The sequence below is a fragment of the Elephas maximus genome, chromosome 11 (genome assembly GCF_024166365.1).
Source record: "Elephas maximus indicus isolate mEleMax1 chromosome 11, mEleMax1 primary haplotype, whole genome shotgun sequence".
Classification (NCBI taxonomy): domain Eukaryota; kingdom Metazoa; phylum Chordata; class Mammalia; order Proboscidea; family Elephantidae; genus Elephas; species Elephas maximus.
Window position 1 is genome coordinate 100,850,017 of NC_064829.1, and position 20,850 is coordinate 100,870,866.

The window sequence follows — 20,850 nt, forward strand, 5'->3', positions numbered from 1 at the left end:
ATGGCAGTGGTCTTTGGTTTTTTTCCTGCTAACCGAAAGGTTGGTGGTTCAAATCCACCCAGTGGACCGTGTGTAATAATTTAATATCGATAGTATGTTGGGATAATAGTATCTTGAACATATTCAGTTGAATAAAATATATTATTAAAATTAATTTCATGCAGTTTTTTTTCCTTTTTTTTTTTTTAAATGTGGCTACTGTTGTTAGTTGCTGTTCAGTCAATTCCTACTCATGGCAACCCCATATAACAGAGTAGAACTTCCCCATAGGGTTTCCTAGCTGTAATTTTAATGGGAGCAGATCACCAGGCCTTTGGCCTGAGGAGCCACGGATAGGTTCAAAGCAGCGACCTTTTGGTTAGTAGTCAAGTACAAACCATTTGCACTGCCCAGGGACTTTAATGTGGCTACTAGAAAGATAAAAATTATGTATGTGGCTCTTTGTAGATTTTCACTGGACAGCAGTGGTATAAGAAATAATAGTGGTATAAGTCAGACGCAAAAGGACAAATATTGTATGACCTCGCTTATCTTCAGAGAGAAAAGATTAATAGTGGTTACCAGGGACTGAGGGAAGGGGGAGATGGGGAGCTATTGAACGTGGTGAATGTAATTAACGTCACTGAATTGTACTCTTAAAAATGATAAATGGTAAATGTTGTTATATATATTTTACCACAATAAAATTTTAAAAAAGAAAGAAAGAAATAATAGTAGTAACCCAGAGTACCATGAGAGCTCAGAAGGCAGCAGCCCAGAGGAGGTGATGTCTGAACTGAGTCTGGGGGATGGGTGAGGGTTGGCCATGATGAGAAGTGGTGAATGGGAGGGTGTGCCAGATGAGAACAGCACATGCAAAGGCCCTGAGGTGGCAACAGCCCGGCACACTTGGGGAATCACATGTGATTCTGTGTTTCTGGAGAATGACGTCTGCTTTGGGGAGCAGGGAGAGTCTGTGCTTAGGGTGTGATAAGAGATGAGGTAGGGAAGAGGGTGGGAGGACTTTGAGCAGGGCAGGGACAGTGCCAGCTGTCAGTGATAGGAACCCCTCTGGGGCTGGGCAAGGGACCCACCAGGGGCTGGAGACCAGGGAGGAGGCAGTGCAGTGGTCTGGGTGAAAGCCGACAATGACAGTGGCTGTGAAAAAAACAACCGATTGCTGTGAGACGACTCTGACTCATGGCGACCCCATGTGTGTCAGACAGAAATGTACTCCATGGGGTACTTAAAAAACCCGTTGCCATCGAGTCAGTTCCAACTCATAGTGACCTTACAGGACAGAGTAGAGCTGCCCCGTAGAGTTTCCAAGGAGCACCTGGTTTATTCGAACTGCCGACCCTTTTGGTTACCAGCCACAACCTTTAACCACTATGCCACCAGGATTTCTATAGGGTTCTTAGTGGCTGATTTTTCAGAAGTAGATCTCCAGGCCTTCCTTCCAAGGGACCTCTGGGTGGACTTGAACCTCCCACAATTCAGTTAACAACTGAGCTCATTATCTATTTGCACCACCCAGGAACTCCCGAAAATGGCTATCATTGGCGTTTTATGGAGTTCTTCACCAGGTGTTAGTGTCTCAGCTTGGGGTCTTTTAGAAGCAGACTGAAACAAGGACCCCACTGCAACCTATGCTGAAGTCTAGTTGTATGACAGGCATTTTATCATGGGTTTTTTCTTTTTTTGGTCAAAAATGTATTTAGCACTTTTTGGTGGTTTTTAAGACAGTACATGAGGAGTCCTGGGGGTGCAGTGGTTAAAGCACTCGGCTATGAACCAAAAGGTCAGCAGTTCGAACCCATCGGCCGCTGCACGAAAGATGTGACGGTCAGCTTCCGTAAAGATTCCTGCCTTGGAAACCCTCTGGGGCAGTTCTACTCTGTCTTACTGGAGGCAACGAGTTTTAAGACGATCTATTAGAAAAAGGAGGAAAACTGTTTAAGTCACTTAGTTGCGATAGAGACACACTTGTAGTTTTGTGTGCGTATGTGTGTGAAAATGTTTAGAGCTTTTTGTTGGTTATAACAGTCTATCTACTGGCATTAGTGGAAAAACTTGGGAGCCACAGGGAACATGGACAGGGGTCGAGGAAGGCAGGCAGCTGGTAAAGGATGTTGTTAGGCCAGTTCCCACAGTGGGCACCTGGGGAAACTCTGCGGGGAAAGTTGTGGGGCAGCGTAAAGGGGAGCCTCAGAATTACCCACCCGAGGAGCGAGGGAGCTGGGTGTTTATACACCAACTCACCTCTGTCACTGGTGGAGGGCTGCTCACAGGGCCTGTTTCCTCCTTGCCACGTAAGGCCTTCCAAGGTTCTGGAGATGCTGAGAGGATAAGATTCCAGGGATGCTGGCCGGGTGCCGAGAGCATCTGCTAAACTCAGGTGCTGTGCCTAACACAGTACGTCACGATCTTCATTTTGGGACAGTTTCCAGTCTGCAGATACGGTGACTGACTGAGGCACAGAGAGGTTAGGTGGTCTGCTTAAGGTCACCCAGCCAGGAAGCAACAGAGCTTGAAGGACGAGGCCTTGTGGGTCCATGGATGTGGACAGGAGGGGAAAGGCTGGGAGCCCGGAGCCTTCTCAGGGCCCCAGCAGTGGGCCTGAGCTGATTGGGGTGGGGCAGGCAGGCCAGTGGGGTCAACTACAGGGATCCCCTTTCTTTTGCAGCTCGGAAGCAGCTCCCGAAACGGAAAATTCAGGATGTCCTGGAAGAACAGAGTGGAGACAAGGAAAGAGAGACCAAGAGGAAGAAGGAAGAAGAAGGTGAGGGATGAGGAGGAGAGAAGGTGTGTGTGTGCATGCGCACGCGTGCTCTGTGCCCACGTGTGGATGACTCTGGAAGGTCAGGGCCGCATCTAAGAGCACAGGAGGTTTGGACCACACTAGTTTCCGCCTGCACCTGTGAATCCAAACATGTCAGTCAGAATTCCACATGCCAACACGGGAATTTTTGTTAAATGAAGCCATTTTGGAATAAATTCATTTGGCCACATTAACTCGATATTAATCCATATACAGTTTGTACTTTTTATCTTCTATCTTTACATTTATTTTATGGAAAATATTTTCCCCTAAGTAATTTCGTTCTCCTTGTAGATGTACCACAGAGCAGAAGCTCCCGATCTTTCTTGGTTCACAGGGCCCTTAGTCTCTTAGTCGTTTTTTGTGGCACCCATAGGCCAGTTCCTAACAGTTTTGTTTATTAAGTAGTTTTGTTGAAACAACTATGTATGTTTGAACTACTTAGGTATTTGAAAAAATAATACACATACACTGAAAGAAAAAAATAGCATTTTTATTGCATTCTTATCATCTTTGGCCGTTGAGTCGGTTCTGACTCATGGTGACTCCCTATGTGCCCGCACAAAACTTTGCTCCGTAGGGTTTTCATTGGCTGATTTTTTCAGAAGCGGATCGCCAGGCCTTTCTTCCCAGGCACCTCTGAGTGATCTCGAACCTCCCAACTTTTTGGTTAGCAGCCGAGCACATTGACTGTAACGCCACATAACCATAATTACTAATGGGATGTGTGTGCCTTTTGGGCAGTGCACAACTTCTCAGTCTTAGGGATCAGATGGAAAACTGCCACTCCCATTTCCCATTTAATGTTAACTTTTGTGCAATACAGGCAGTCCCTGTATTACAAATGAGTTCTGTTCCTAAGTCTGTCTTTAAGTTGAATTTGTACATAAGTCAGAACAGTTAGGTACAGGTCATATCTAGCGTTAGTCAAATGTTCATCTTGGTATGTAGTATACAGTGCACCTGTCTATGTATAAAAAACATTAAGGAAACACTTCCAGATATACTAGAACATCTTTAACATGATAATATAGTAATGATAATACTAATGTTCTGATGCGTGTCACAAAGTAGCCCATTTGTTAGTGCAAACTGTATTATGTACCTGGAATTTCTAATATAATAGGCTTTACGGGGTTTGGTGCATAAATACAGGTTGTACATAAATTGGGTGTTCATAACCCGGGGTCTACCTGTACTTTTTATCACAGTGGCCACTGAAAACCCAGCTTTACAGAGATAAGACTCATTGAAGGGAATGTGTCCTGGTGTTGCAAATACCTTGAGCTAGTAGTTCACACAGTGTCCAGCAGGTGTCCCTGGAGGTCCCTTCGAAGTGTGAACTACAGTGCCCCCCGTGAGTTCACATGGGATCCATAGCCATCAAGATTAAATCCATTGATCTTTTTAGGGCCTTGATGAGATTATACCAGCTACAGCCTTTGCCATTGTCAGGTGTTTTTTTGTTTAGTTTTGTTTTTTTTTGTAGAAGTTCCTTATTTTTACTAGACTCTGTTTTCCACTGCAAAGAATATTGAACATACCGTGGGCTGCCAGAAGAACAAACCTGTCTTGGAAGTATAGCCAGAGTGCTCCTTGGAAGTGAGGATGGCGAGACATGTTATCAGGAGGGATCAGTCAATGGAAGAAGACATTGTGCTTGGTAAAGGGTCAACAAGAAAATGGAAGACCCTCAACAAGATGGATTGACACAGTGACTGCGGCAGTGGGCTCAAACATAGCAACGATTGTGAGGATGGCACATTCTGTCGTGCATAGCAGGGTTGCTGTGAGTCGGAAGCGACTCGAGCACCTGACAACAACAGGGCACATTTGAACTTGGTCAGGATTTGATTTCATTTTGCAATTTTTAGTCAGTAACAGATTTTACTGTAAGTCATGCACTGCTAGCCATTGTCAGTTTCTAGAATGTGTAGGGGGTTTATTTCTCCTGAGGCAAAATCTTCCCAAGTTACTTTTTGCAGCTTTTATTATTACCCTAAAAGCATGATTTTTCAAGCAGTTTTTTTTTTTTTTTTTCTGTCTCCAACAAGTTATCGTATGCATTTTGAACCCTTTTAAATTCTATTTTGGGATGAATAATTCAAAAATAATAGCTTATAAGAAAAGACTGGTGGTTTGTATTTATTTCTCAGCTGCCTATGTAAACGCTGAGGTTGGTTTCCCTCAAATAGAGGCCCCCACTTTGCTCGTGATTGACTAAGAGTGGGCACACCCCCCCATTGCTTTATAGACACCCTTGAATGGTCCGATAAAAAATATAAACCCACAGTGAGATACCACTTCGTACCTAGTAGTATGCCTATTATCAAAAAGTCAGAAAATAGCAAATGTTGATGAAGGTGTGGAGGAATTAGAACCCTCAACCACTGCTTGTGGAAATGCAAACTGGCGCAGGTGCTATGGAAAACAGTTTGGCGGTTCCTCAAAAAGTTAAACATAGAATTATCATGTTTTTAGGTACCACTCAGCCACTTCCAACTCACAGCAGCCCTATATACAGCAGAACGAAACACTGCCCTGTCCTGTGCCATCCTCACAATCGTTGCTGTGTTTGAGCCCATTTTTGCAGCCACTATGTCAATCCATCTCATTGAGGGTCTTCCACTTTTTTCACTGACCCTCTACTCTACCAAGCGTGATGTCCTTCTCCAGGGACTGGTCCCTCCTGATAACATGTCCAAAGCACAGGAGATGATGTGTCACCATCCTCGCTTCTAAGAAGCATTTTGGACCCAGCAATTCCACTCCTCGGCATACACCCCAACTAATTGAAAGCAAGGACTCATGCAGATACGTACACACTAGTGTTCATAGCAGCACTGCTCACAGTAGCCAAAGGTGGAAATGACCCAAGTGTCCATCAGCAGACAAATGGGTAAACAAAATGCGGTGCAGCAAAACCTGAGAAAGCCGGAACCCATGTAAGGCAGAAATCTATCAGAGAAGGAAAATGCAAGCATTTTCCACTAAAATGAGCAATAGAAAAGTGGTAAGACATGCCCTGTCAAAGGTGAAAAATTTGCGAGACCCCGGCTCTCACATGTTTCCGTGTATATATACATAAAAAAAAAATTTTTTACATAGTGGAATATTATTTAGTCATAAAGACAGATGAAGTTTTATGCATGCTGTAAGGTGGATGAACTTTGAAAACATCATGCTGAGTGAAAGAAACCAGAGACAAATGGACAAATACTGTATGATCGCACAGGTGTGGAAGATCAGAATAAGCAAGTGCACAGAGACAGAGGAGTGTACTGGCTCCCATGGGCTGGGGGAAGAGGGAATGGGGAGTTCCTGCTTGTCATGGATTGAATTATATCCCCCCAAAATGTGTGTATCCACTTGGTTAGGCCATTATTCCCAGTACTGTGTGGTTTACCTCCATTTTGTGATTGTAATGTTATGTTGAGATGATTAGGGTGGGATTGTAATACCACCCTTACTCAGGTCGGCTCCCTGATTCAAGGTAAAGGGAGTTTCCCTGGGGTGTGCCCCGTACCACCTTTTATCTCTCAAGAGATTAAAAGGAAGCAAGCAGAGAGTTGGGGACCTCATACCACCAAGAAAGCAGCACTAGGAGCAGAGTGCGTCCTTTGGACCTGGGGTCCCTGCACCTGAGAAGCTCCTTGACCAGGGGAATTTTGAGAACAAGGACTCCTCCAGAGCCGACAGAGAGAGAAAGGCTTCCCCTGGAGGTGACGCCCTGAATTTGGACAAATAACCGACTAGACTGTGAGAGAATAAATTTCTCTTTGTTAATGCCATCCACTTGTGGTATTTCAGTTATGGCCGCTCCAGATGACTAAGGCACTGCTTAATGGGCATAAAGTTTCTGTTTGGAGGATGAAAAAAAATGGGTACTAGAATGGAAAAAGGAAAAAAAATATTGTTTAATAAACACTTAAGTTCTTCTAAAAAAAAAAAAGTAGGAGCAGACTGTTTCAGGGGTCAGAATGTCCTTAGGGGTCAAAATGACTTGTTTTTGCTATCTGACTTTTTCTATCTGTCACCAGAAGCAGAGACCCCAGCAGAAAGTGTCACAGAGCCTGAAGTGGCAAAAAAAAAGGAAGCAGAAGACGAGGACCAGCCCAGGATGTCACCTAAACCCTGCAAGACTTCTGGTGAGTTTATGATCCTCTTCCTCCCCCCAGCCCTGACTCTGATTTTGGGGTCAGATGTCTTTTGAAAAGAGTTCATTTAATTGAGACAGAGCTTCATAAAAAAAAGCCATTGTCATGGAGTCGATTCCAACTATAGTGACCCTATAGGACAGCGCAGCAGTGCCCCATGGGGTTTCCTAGGCGGTAATCTTTACACAAGCAGACTGCCACATCTTTGTCCCGTGGAGCAGCCAAGTGCTTTCACCGCTTCACCACCTCCGTAGAAGACACATAAGTCTCATTACTGTGGTTTTATTATTATTGCTGTTTGTCTTCCATACATGTGGGAAAAGAGGACAGAGCCAGTTGTCTTCTTCTGACTCAACAAAATACACCTTTTAGAAATCGTTGTTGGGTTCTGTCAAGTCGATTCTGACTTACAGTGACCCCATGTGACAGAGTAGAACTGCCCCATAGGATTTTCTAGGCTATCCTCTTTATGGGAGCAGATCATCAGGTCTTCTCCCATGGAGCCGCTGGGTGAGTTTGAACTGCCAGTCTTTCCCGTTTCACCATCAGGGTTCCTTAGGTGCAAATTAAATGCTATAATTATGGAGCCATAAATGATTGTTAGACAGCCCTGCAGAGTTAGGGGTTTGTAGAGCATAAAGTTACCCCCACAGGCCACAGAGCAACGCCCGCGGTCTGGGATGCCATGAAGCGCCAGCGTTAGACACAGCAGTCACTGCAAGAACAGTTTCCTGGCGCAGAGTCAGACTGATTTTCTGCAGGTGCAGAAGTGGGAACGTTTTCTTCTGATCACGCTGAGATGTCTTTTTGCCACTCTGTATGTGATGGGTCGAATGGTGTTCCCCAAAAATATGTGTTGTAAGTCCCAATCCCTATGCCTGTGGTGATAATCCCATTTGGGAATGAGTTTTCTTTGTTTTATTAACCAAAATTAAACCCATTGCTGTCGAGTCAGTTCCAACTCATAGCAACCGTGTAGGACAGAGTAGGACTGCCCCACAGGGTTTCAAAGGCTGTAATCTTTACAGAAGCCGACCGCCGCACCTTTCTTCCGTGGAGTAGCTGGCGGGGTCGAACCACCAACCTTTCTGTTAGCAGTCCAGCGCTTAAGCGCTGCGCCACCAGGGCTCCTTTTTGTTATGTCAATGAGGCAGTATTAGTATGTGGAGTATCAGTCTCTTGAGCTATAAAAGAGATTGAACTAGCAAGTGAGCAAGCATATATGGGGGAAGAGAGATGCCAAGCCATGTGAAGATCGCCCAAGAGCAGAAACTCAAAAGAGACAAGGATCTCCCCCCAATGCCGACAGAGAGAGAGCCTTCTCCTAGAGCCAGTACCCTGAATTCGGACTTCTAGCTTCCTAAACTGTGAGAAAATAAATTTCTGTTTGTTAAAGCCATGCACTTGTGCTATGTCTGTTGTAGCAACACCAGATGACTGTGACACCGTGTTAGTCCCCAAATCCAGGACCAGTGCTGGAATTCCATTAGTTAGCAGTGAGCAAAACAACATCAGGCCTGAGATGCCCAAAACATAGTGTATGGAAAGAGCAAGGGCAGAATTTGTCATGGTTTCCTTCTACAGGGTCAGAAAGACCTAGGGTTAAAAAAAATTCTTGAGGTCAAAACAGCCTGTGTCACCATCTGAATCTTACTTTAGAAGCAGAGACCCCAGCTGAAAGCACTTCAGAGCCTGCAATGGGCGTGAAGAAGGAGCCACAGGAGGGGGACCAGACCAAGCCTTCCCCCAGGCCTTCTAAGAGGATCAGCAGTTTCTTCAGTGAGTCCCCCTTCCCGCCTCACCTCCCTGGGACCGTGCGCGCAAAGGAAGCCGGTGGTTTCTTCCCTAGTTGTTGATGGTGGTTGCCGTCAAGCCTAGGACTCATGGCGACCCCACGTGTACAGAGAAGAACTGTGCTTCATGGGGTTTCCAAGGCCGTGACCTTTTGGAAGCAGATCACCAGGCCTGTATTCCGAGGTGCCTCTGGGTGGGTTTGAACCTCCACCCTTTCCGTTAGTAGTCCAGCGCTTAACCACCCGCAGCACCAGGGACTCCTTTCTCCAGAACACACTGCAAACCCCTTCTGGCCTTGCACCTCTTAGAAAATCTCCGTCTCGTCCCTCCTGGCTCCTCACCATCTTCCTAAGCGTTGGGGCAGCACTGGGTGGAGAGGGTTTGGGAGCTATCAGAAGGAGAAAGGACCCACGATTTCCTGGCTTCATTCCCAGCCCCTCGAAAGCCAGCCACAAAAAAAGAAGTGAAAGAAGAGGGGTCAGGCGCTCCAGGAGAAGAGGAGACAAAGGGGTGAGTCGGAATCTGGGTCTGGAAAATACCTTCTGGGCCTGTTCTTTTTTCTCTATTCTCACAGCCTCAAATCCAGCTCAGTCTCCTTCTCTTGCAGGGCCTAGCAAGCTTTTCCTATAAAGGACAGCTGTTGTTTGCTATCAAGTCGGTTTCTGACTCAGCAACCCCACGTGACAAAGTAGAATTGCCTCATGGGGTTTCTTAGACTATAGTGTTTATGGGAGCAGATCACCAGGTCTTTTCTCCCATGGAGCAACTGGGTGGGTTCGAACCACCAACCTTTTGGTTAGCATCCAAGTACTTAACCACTGCACCACCAGAGCTCCTTTATAAAGGACTAGGGATGGATAGCATATATTTTAGGCTTTCTGACCCACATTTGGCCTCTCATGCAAAGCCGTTTCTAGCTCACAGGCCCACAGAAACCAGCCCAGGGCATGGTTTGCTGCCCTCTTACCCCAGCCTCATCCCTGACCACGGTCTCCAGTCTTCCGTCTTCATCTGACCCTTTATATGGGCCCAGAGGGCTCTTTCTGATACCCAGAATTGACCATGCCCCTCTAATGGCTCCCCAGCACCTCAGGACAAAATCTAAGCCCCTTCATCCTCTGCTCCTGCCCACCTCGCCAGCCTCATTTCTGACTCCTCTGTTCCTGTCCTGCGGAATGCACCAGATTTAGAGTATGCCTTGAAAGCCAACGGATATGTCTACTCTGTATTAAGATGTACTGAGCGTGTCCCCTGTTCCCGCCCTGGGCTGCTGATGGGGGTGAACCATGCAAACCATCCCTCCCTGCCCTGGCCCTCAGGTTGCTCATAGTTATTGAGGCCGTGGGACGCTGAACAGGTTGTTAATTAGTTGTTGTTGTTGTGTGTCGAAGAGTTGATTTCAATTCATAGCAGCCCCAGGTGACAGAGTAGAACTGCCTCATAGGGTTTTCTTTGGTGTAATCTTTACGGGAGCAGATCAGCAGGTCATTATCCCATGGAGCCGCTGGGTGGGTTCAAACCGCCAACCTTTCAGTTAACAGCTGATTGCCTACCCGTTGCATAACCAGGGCTCCTGTAAACAATATGTTCACTGTCATTGTATTAAGTGCTTTGAAGAGATGATGTCTTGGCCAATTACATGTCACAGGAGACTTGCTGAAGGTTTGTTGAATGAACAATTTGGCTGATGTGTATGTAGAGAAACATGCTTTCTACAAAGCAGTGAAATCGAGCCCCATCCCTGCCCTGCTCAAAACCTGTCTAGGACTCCCCAGTACCCCATGATACAGGCCAGACTCCTCAGGGTCCTTCATGATCTAGTTCCGCCCACCTTACATGAATGTAAGCCTCCTTCTTACTCTATTGTTGTGTGCTGTTGAGTCAATTCTAACTATCGTGACCCTATAGGACACGGTAGAATTGCCCCCGTTGGGTTTCCAAGGCTATAATCTTTATGGGAGGAGGTCACCAGGTCTTTTTTCCCACAGAGCCTGTGGGTGGGTTTGAACCGCCAGCCTTTTGATTAGCAGCTGAGCTCTTAACCACTGCACCACCAGGGCTCCTTGATAAGTGATATAATGAATTAAGAAGGGAAAGGGAACAGGAAACACCGGGAGGGGAAAGGTTGCAGTTTTCAGTAGGGAATCCAGGGAAGATGAAATTTGAGTCAAAGGCTTAGAGGAGCTGGAGGAGTGAGCCCTGGAGGAAGAAGGTTCTGGGCAGAGGGAATAGCAGTGCAAACGTTTTGAGGTGGGAGTGTATCTGGGGATGTCTAAGGAGCAGTGAGGAGGCTGTGGGGCTGGAGGAAAGTGAACAAAGGGGAAAGTAGTAGGAGATAGGGTTAGAGAGGCACCAGGGCCAGCTTATGGTAGGGCTTTGCAAACTCTTGTCAAGACGTTGGTGTTTAATCTGACCTGACATGGGCTTTGAACACCCAGTCATCAGACTAATGCCTTAATAGGACTGTTCTGGCTGCAGTGGTAAGAACAGACTGAAGAGGGTCAAGGGTGGAAGCAGATTATTACAGTAATCTAGGCAAGAGATGGCAGAAGTGGTGAAAAATGCTGGACTTTGGATCCTGTGTTAGCAGGCAGAATTTGTAGTAGAGGAGAATGATGAAGGTGAGGGAAAGAGGAGTCAAAGAGAGGGGTTAGCCTTGAGCACCTGGCAGGATTGAGTTGCCATTGACTGGGACGGGGAAGACTGGAGGAGGAGCAGGTTTGGGGCTGAAGTTTAGACTGTGTTAAGCTGAAGATGTCTGTGAAACATCCAGGTGGTGAGGTGAAGGATGTGACTGGATATGTGAGTAGAGTTAAGGGAAGAAGTTGAGACTAGAGAGATAAACTTGGGAGTCATCAACATATGTTGTTGTTGGGTGCCATCAAGTCGGTTCCAACTCATATTGTTGTTAGGTGTCGTCAAGCCGATTCTGACTCACAGCGACCCCACGTACGACAGAACAAAACACTGCCCGGTCCTGCACCATCCTCGCAATTGTTGTTATACTTGAGTTCTTTGTTGCAGCCACTGTGTCAGCCCGTCTTGTTGGTGGTCTTCCTCTTTTTATCTGACGCTTTACTTTGCCAAGCATGATGTCATTCTCCAGGGACTGGCCCCTTGATAGCATGTCCAAAGTACGTCAGACAAGGTCTCGCCATCCTCGCTTCTAAGGAGCATCCTGGCTGTACTTCCTCAAGGACAGATGTGTTCGTTCTTCTGGCAGCCCATGGTATTTTCAGTATTATTTACCAACACCATAGTTCAAAGGTGTCAATTTTTCTTTGGTCTTCCTTACCTGTAGTCCAGCTTTTGCATCCAAATGAGGCGATTGAAAATATCATGGCTCGGTCAGGTGCACGTTAGTCCTCAAAGTGACATCGAACTCATAGTGACCTTATATGACAGAAGAGAACTGCCCCGTAGGGTTTTCTAGGCTGTAATCTTTATTGAAGCAGATTGCCAGGTCTTTCTCCCACAGAGCTAGCAGTTAGCAGCCAAGCACACAACCGTTGTGCTACCAGGGCTCCTTCATCATCATACAGGTGGCATTTAGTGTTAAGACTAGAGATGATCACCAGGGGAGTGAGGATGAATAAAGAAGAGAAGAGGCCCAGGATCTGAGTCCTGGGGTGCACCAACTTTAAGAAGAAAAGGAGTTTTCAAAAAAGCATGAAGAAGGAAATAAACATGACCATACATGAGAGATCCTCACAGTTAATACTGGTGTGTCTCCTCTAGTCTTATTTTCTCTAAGCAAAGTGAATGTCAGGTTTCACACACAGTAGGAGTTCAATAAATATTGTGGAATCAATGATTGAAGGCCGAGACATCTTTTGTGGGGGCTAGGAGCTTTAAGACTTGGCTGAATTCAAAACTCACCTCATTTTGGGACTTTTTCCTGCAGGATTAAGGAAGGGAGGCTCAGACTTGGGTTTATTGAACTATTGCTGCCATGGGGCATAAGTAAATGTTCCCAGTCCCCCCTGCCCGTAGCTTGGAAAGTAATGCCTTTTTTTATTACTTTTCAAAAAATGTTTTGCTAGGATACCATTGAAAATCTCTCATCATGCCAAGAATCAGGAAAACCACATTTTGAATGAGAACAATCAACTGATGCCAATACTGAGATGAATCAGATGTTGAAATTATCTGACAAGGATTTTAAAGCAGCTTTCTTTATCATAAAAATGCTTCAATAATAAATTGCAAATTCTTTTACAACACATGAAAAAAAAATCTCAACAAGGAAATAGAAGTTATAAAAAAAGAACCAAATGAAAATTTAAAACCTGAAAAATACATTAACCAAAATAAAAAACTTGCTGGATGGTCTCAGTAGTAGAGTGGCTACAACAGAGGGTAGAATCAGTGAACTTGAAGACAAATCCATAGAATTTACTCAGACTGAACAACAGAGAAAATAGACTGAAAAAAATTAGCAGAGCCTCAGAGATTTGTGGGACAATAACAAAAGATTTAACATTTGTATCATCGGAGTTCCAGAAGGAGAGAAGGAAGAGTATAGAAGTGAAAAAGTATTTGAAGAAATAATGGCTGAAAATTTCCCAAATCTGATGAAAGACATAAGGTTACAGATTCAAGAGGCTGAGCGAACCCCAGATGAGATAAACCCTTGGAAATTCACACCAAGACACATCGTAAGTAAACTTCTGAAAACTAAAGACAAAGAAAATTCTAAGCACAGCCAGAGAGAAGCAATGCAGTACCTATAAAGGAGCACTGATTCATATAAGATCAGATTTCTCATCTGAAATCATGGAGACCAGAAGGAAGTATCTCAAGTGCTGAAAGAAAAGAACTGTCAACCACAGATCCTATATCCAGCGAAACTATCCTTCAGGCATGAAGGGGGAATAAAGACATTCTCAGGTGAAGAAAAACTAAGATTTGTTGCCAGCAGACCTATCCTTAAAGAATGGCTAAAGGAACTTCTCTAAACAAAAGAGAATGGAAATGGAAGATTTGGACCTTTGGAACTGAAAGAAAACAGTGAAATGAGTAAAGATAGATGTAAACCTAATAGACTATCCTTCATCTCATGAGTTTCTTCAGTCATATTTCATAGTTTGAGAATAAGTTATAACACCATCTGATGTGATGCTCAATGTAGCGTATAGAGGAAATACTTAAGACAATTATGTTTTTAAAGTGGAGAGGGTGAAGGGACCTAAGTGGAAGTAAAGTTTTTATACTTCCCTCTCAGTGGTAAAGCATCGACACTAGTAGACTGTGGTAAGTTAATGAATGTAGATGGTAATACCTAGAGCAGTCACTAAGAATATACTCAATATACTCAAATATACACAATATATTCAAAAACATTATAAGTAAGTCAAAATGAAATTTAAAAAATGTACAAGTAGAAAGGCAAGGAAAGAAACAGGGAACAAACAGAAGAAAAAAAAAGAACAAAGTGACAGACTTAATGCTTTAAGGTAGCTATAATTATTTTAAATGTAAATGGTTTAAATGTGCCTGTAAGAAAGAGATAGGCAGAGTGGATAAAAACTATGCCCCTGGGCAGCACAAACAGTTAAGCACTTGACTACTAACCAAAACGTTGGCCATTCCGAGGCATCTTGGAAGAAAGGCCTGGCGATCTGCTTCTGAAAGATCACAGCCTTGAAGACCCTGTGGAGCAGTTCTGTTGTGCACACGTGGGGCCACCATGAGTCAGAACTGACCCAACAGCAACTGGTTTTATGCTGGCTACAAGTAACTGACCTTAGACACAACTACATACGTAGGTTGAAATATATAAAACGGTTATCAGGCAAGCATTAATTTTGCCAAAAAAAAAAACCCAGCAGGAGTGGCTATATTAACATCAGATATAGTAGACTTCAGAGCAAAGAAAGTTACTGGGGACAAAGAGAGCCGTAACGATAGAAGGACCAATCCACCAAAGATATATAGTAATCCTAAATATGTATACACTAAACAACAGGTCTTCAAATATATGAAGCAAAAACTGATAGAGCTGAAAGGAGAAAAATCCACAGTTGGGAAGTTCTACTTTTCAGCAATTGATGCCACTACTGGACAGAAAATCAGCAAGGACGTAGAAAACTGAACAGCACCACCAAGCAACAGGATCTAGTTTTTACAGAATGCTGCACCCAACAACAATGGAATATATATTCTTTTCAAGCACCCATAGAAAATTCACCAAGATAGGCATTATCCTGAATCATAAAACGAACCTTAACAAATTTAAAAGAATTGAAATCATACAGGTATGTTCTCAGATCATTATGGGATTAAACTAAGAACCGAACAAATAGAAAAATACAACATATCAAAATTTGTGGAACGTAGCTAAAGCAGTGCTGAGAGGGAAATTTATAGCACTAAATGTTTACAGTAGAAGAAAGAGCTCAAATCGATAGTCTTTAAGTTCCTACCCCAAGAAACCAGAAGTATAAGAGCAAAATGAACCCGGGTGTCTTAGTTATCTAGTACTGCTATAACAGAAATATTAAAGTGGGTGGTTTTAACAAGCAAATTAATTTTCTCACCATTTAGGAAACTAAGAAGTCCGAAATCAGGGTGCTGGCTCTAGGGGAAGGCTTTCTCTCTATCTCAGCTCTGGGGGAAGGTCCTTGTCTCTTCAGCTTCTGTCTCTTGGCTCCTTGGTGATCTTCATGTGATGTGGCATTTACCTTCCCCAACTCTACACTCTTCTCTGTCCTAATCTGCTCTTTTTATATCCTTCAAAAGTGATTGATTTAAAACACCCTACACTGTTCTGACCTCTTAACATAGCAAAGAAAACACTTTCCCAAATGACAGTATAACCGCAGTATAGGAGTTAGGATTTACAACGTGTATTTTGGGAGGACACAATTCAGTCCACAGCACCAAAGCAAACAGCAGGAGGAAAATAACAGCAGAGATTGATAAAATTGTAAATAGAAAAATAGTAGAGAAAATGAAACAAAAACTGGTTCTTCCAAAAAAAAAAAAGGCAATTGGTGACACTCTACCAAGATTGACAAAGAAAAAAAGAAGTTAGAAATCAACAATATCAGAAATGAAACGGGCTATCACTACAGAACCTGGAGCGAATAGAAGGATAATAAGGAGCTACTGCTGTCGTAGTCACCTAGTGCTGCTGTAACAGAAATACCACGCGTGGGTGCCTTCAACAAACAGAAGTATATTCTCTCACAGTCTAGTAGGCCAGAAGTCTGAATTCAGGGCGTCAGCTCCAGGAGAGGGCTTTTTCTCTCTGTCAGTTCTGGGGGAAAGTCCTTGTCATCAGTCTTCCCCTGGTCTGGGAGGTTCTCAGTGCAGGGACCCTGGTTCCAAAGGACACACTATTCTCCTGGCTCTTGTTTCTTGGTAATACAAGGTCCCCCATCTCTCTGCTCACTTGTCTCTTTCATATCTCAAAAGAGATTGGTTTAAGATGCAGCCTAATCTTGTAGATTGAGTCCCGCCTCATTAACATCATAGAGGAAGGATTTACAACAGATCGGAAAATCAGATCAGATGACAAAATGACGAACAATCACACAATCATGTCCTAGCCAAGCTGACACACATTTTGGGGGGGACAGAATTCAATCTGTGACAACTGCCAACAACTTTATGTTCATAAATTCAGCAATTTAGGAGAAATGGACCAATTCCTTGAAAACTACAAACTTCTAAAAGTCTGCCAAGGTGAAATAGAGGACCTGAATAGTCCTAAAACTATTAAAGAAATTTAATTTGTAATTTAAAATCTTTCAAAAAGGAAATCTCTAGGCTCCAGTGGTTTTACTAGAGAATTTTACCAAACACTCAAAGAAGAATTAACACCAATGCAACAGTCTTGTCCTAAAGAGGAGGGAAACATGCCCAGTTAATTTTTGGCAAAGGAACAAATGCAATTTAGTGAAGGATGGATAGCCTTTTGAATAAATGGTGCTGGAGCAATTGGACACTGATAGGAAAAAAATGACCCTTGACTTAGATCTCACATCTTTTACGAAACTAACCTGAAATGGAAAATGGACTTAAATGTAAAATGCAAAACTCTAAAACTTCTAGAAAAAAAGCACAGGAGAAAATATTCAAGACCTAGGATCGGATAAAGAGTTTGTAGAGTCAACACCAGAAGCATCATCCGTAAAAAGAAAAATTGATACGTTGGACCTCATTAAGATGAAAGACTTTTGCTCTGGGAGAGACTCTGTGAAGAGGATGAAAAGACAAACTACAGACTGGAAGAAAATATTGGCAAATCTCGTAGCTGACAAATAGCCTGTATCTAGAATAGGAACTCTCAAAACAACGTTAAAAAAAAAAAAAAAAAACACATACGAAACAATCCAAGTAGAAAATGGGCAAAAGAGATGTAATCGTTTCGCCAAAGTCAACACACAGGTGGCAGATAAGCACATGAGATGAAGCGTGACATCGTTAGCTACAAGAGACATGCGGGTACATACCACAGTTAGAACGGCTGGAATAAAAACCAGCGTAACGCCAAGTGCAGGTGAGGATGCTGAGAACCTGAATCACTTGCACACTCTGGAAAACAGTTTGGCAGTTCATTTTAAAAAGTAGACTCACCATGCGACCCAACAGTTGCACTCTAGGATATTTATGCCAGGGAAATTAAAACCTTATTTTCATGTAGAACTCGTACATGAATGGTTATTGCAGCTTTACCCATCGTACGTCCTTCAGTGTCCTTCAGTGGCTAAACAAACCGTGGCACATCCATACTGTGGAATACTACTCAGCAATAAAAAGGGACAAACTGTTGGTGCTCCTCAAGGTCCAAGGATGAGGAAATGATGCTAAGTGAAAACTGAAAGAGCCAATGTCAAAAGGATGCACACTTTTCAGTTCCATTTATGTAACTTTCATGAAATAACGCACTTATCGATGGAGAGCAGCTTAGTGGTTGCTTAAGGTTAGGGCTGGTCGTTAGCACGAAAGAATCCTGTGATGGTGGTACAGTTCAGTGGGTACACCGAGGTACACGTGATAAAATTGCATAGAGCTACACACACAAAAGAGCCCTGGTGGCACAGTGGTTAAGGCTAGACTGCTAACCGAAAGGTCGGCGGCTTGAACCCACCAGTCTCTCCATGGGAGAAAGATGTGGCAGTCTGCTTCTGTAAAGACTGCAGCCTTGGAAACCCTATAGGGCAGTTCTGCTCTGTCCTATAGGGTCACTATGACTTAGAGTCAACTCTGCGGCATTGGGGTCACACACACACGAGTCCCTGGGTGGCACAAACAGTTAAGCGTTCAACTACTAGCCAAAAGGTTGGCAATTCAGATCCATCCAGAGGCACCTTGGAAGACAGACCTGGCAATCTGCTTCCTAAAGGTCACAGTCTTAAAAACCCCGTGGAGCAGTTCTACTCTGCACACATGGGGTCGCCACGCGTTGGAATCAACTCAACAACAACACACAAATGGATGTGTGTACAGGCAGTCCCCAGGTTCCAAACGTCTGACTTAACAGACAATTACTTGAGAACAGACTGCCATAAAGCCTATTACAATAGAAATTTAAGTCAAATACATACAGTGATTTGTAATAACAAACACAGGTACTTCTTGATGCTCCTGAAGTCATTATGTGGTTTGGAAGTGTTTCTAAGGTGTTTTATATGTGTAGAAATATATGCTATATACTACGACAGGCATTTGACTGACGCTAAATGAGAACCTGTTCCGACTTACTTACAAATTCAGCTTAAAGATAGACTTAGTAATGGATCTCACTCGTAACCTGGGACCACCTGTAGAGCTGGTGAAACCTTAATAAGCTGTGTGGATTCTACCAATGTCAATTTCCTGGTTTTGATATTGTACTATGGTTAATGTTGACAAGCAAAATATGCACACCACGGGAGGCCGGGTAAAGGATACATGGGCTCTCCTGTGCTTTTCTTTGCAACTGCCTGTGAATCTAGAATTTGTTAAAAAGTTTTTTTTTTTTTAATTATTTATTGAATATCTGAAATATTCACACCCCAGCAGTACAAGCAGTATAAAATACAAAATGAAAAACCAAGCCTGTTGCCTCAAGTTGATTCTGACTTACGGCGACCCTATAGGACAGAGTAGAACTGCCCCATAGAGTTTCCAAGGAGCACCTGATAGATTTAAACTGCCGTCCTTTTGGTTAGCAGCCCTAGCTCTTAACCACTACCCAGTGGGGTTTCTAATAAAATACAGGAGAATTAAAACACAGGGCTCCCAAGCAGTGTAAATAATATGAGAATAGTTTAATGCTTTGGGTTAAATGCTTTATATATTTCTCTAACAGTAGCGGTGGCGCAAATGATTAAACACTCAGTTGATGTCTAAAGGGTTGGCCGTTGAACCCACCCAGCCACTCAGCAGGAGAAAGACCTGGCAATCTGCTCCTGTAAAGATTACAGCCTAGAGAACCCTATGAGGCAGTTCTGCTCTGTCACATGGGGTCACTATGATTTGGCATTGACTCCCTGGCACCTAACACCAATAACGTTACATACATATTTTAATTTTATCTCTAACCCTCACGGCAAGTTTTAAAGTGTGTATCACATTCCCCGTGGTGTCAATGACAAAACTAATTGCAGAAGAGGTTAAGTGACTTGCCCGGTCACACAGCCACAGGGTGGAAGAACTGGGTACGAACTCCCATCTATCTATTTCTCAAAGCCAAGAAGCCAGACCCATTGCCCTGGAGTCTTTCCCAAGTCCTGGCGAATATTTCTCAAGTGAATGTGGATTCCACCACATCATGCTAACTCTCCACCCAGTGCTACGAAGTCGTAGCTAAAATGAAAAATTGTTAAAAGTTCTTTGGAACCCAGAATCTGGCATGGAGTAGGTGCTCACTGAATGCTTACTAGGTGTCATATGTTTAAGTGCTGGCCAGACTTGACTCCCCTAGACCTACCAGTTCCACTCAACGGAAGCCTGAAATTATTGTTATTAGTTGTCGTTGAGTCAGTTCTGACTCATGGCGACTCCACGTGTACAGACTAGAACTGCCCCACAGGGTTTTCAAGGCTGTGACCTTTCAGGAGCAGATCGCCAGGCCTGTCTCCCAAGGAGCCTCTGGGTGGGTTTGAACTGCTAACCTTTTGGTTAGCAGCCAAGCACTTAACCAACGTGCCACCAGGGCTCCTTATTGAATAACTGAAAGAAAAAAAAAAAACCCATTGCCATCGAGTCGATTCTGACTCATAGTGACCCTGTAGGACAGAGTAGAACTGCCCCATAGGGTCTCCAAGGAGGACATGGTGAATTTGAACTGCCAACCTTTTGGTTAGCAGCCTGAGCTCTTAACGACTGTGCCACCAGGGCTCCATTGAATGATTGCTGCTTGACAAAAGCCCCAAACCAAACCAGTTGCCATGGAGTTTACTCTGACTCAGGGCAACCCCATGTGTGTCAGAGCAGAAATGTGCTCCGGAGGGTTTTGAATTGCTGATTTTTCACAAGTACATTACCAGACCTTTTCTCCAAGGCATAGCTTCCAGTATCACTTGGAATGTGCAAGCCACCAAAGTATGACAACTGACAGACAGTGAGTGGGAGATATGATAGGGCTTAGGGAAAGAAACATGTTTTGGCCTTTGTTAGTTGCCATCAAGTCGATTCCGACTCCTGGTACCGCATGTGGCATGTGTGCAGACTAAGACTGTGCCTGGAAGAAAGGCAGATTGCCAGGCCTTTCTTCCAAGGCAACTCTGGATGCTCCAGTATATCTCCTGAAATTACTTAGAAAGGAAGAGCTAAGAGATTTCTACCGAGAGGAAATTTTACCTTAGGCTGTCGAGATTCACTGACATTGTATTAAACTGATTATTCAAAAATATTTAATGAGCAATTTCAGACAGTATCTCTGCCCATATGGAGCTTATAGCCAGAGGTAGAATGAAAAGTTGTGCACGTAATTGTCATACTACAAGAGTAACAAAAGCCATCAAAGAGCAGTGCATTGCACTGGTTATAACAGAGCCCTGGCGGCACAGTGGTTAAAAGCTCAGCTGCTAACCGAAAGGTTCGCTCCGTGGAAACCGTATGGGGCAGTTCTACTCCGTTCTGTAGGTCTGCTGTGAGTCGGAATCA

The 20,850-nt window shown here is 43.9% G+C and overlaps 1 protein-coding gene across 7 annotated transcripts in view; it reads left to right on the forward strand.

Moving 5' to 3' along the window:
• LIG1 (DNA ligase 1) overlaps positions 1 to 20,850 on the forward strand; it is a 74,777-nt gene that overhangs the window by 22,293 nt on the left and 31,634 nt on the right. For 3 of the 7 annotated variants that reach the window (XM_049900541.1, XM_049900537.1, XM_049900543.1), the window contains exons 6-9: positions 2,666 to 2,761; positions 6,841 to 6,948; positions 8,617 to 8,736; positions 9,186 to 9,261. In XM_049900541.1, coding sequence (XP_049756498.1) covers positions 2,666 to 2,761; positions 6,841 to 6,948; positions 8,617 to 8,736; positions 9,186 to 9,261 — 400 coding nt within the window. The remainder of the gene's footprint in view (positions 1 to 2,665; positions 2,762 to 6,840; positions 6,949 to 8,616; positions 8,737 to 9,185; positions 9,262 to 20,850) is intronic. The other 4 variants (XM_049900542.1, XM_049900538.1, XM_049900539.1 and 1 more) reach the window with 3 other exon arrangements.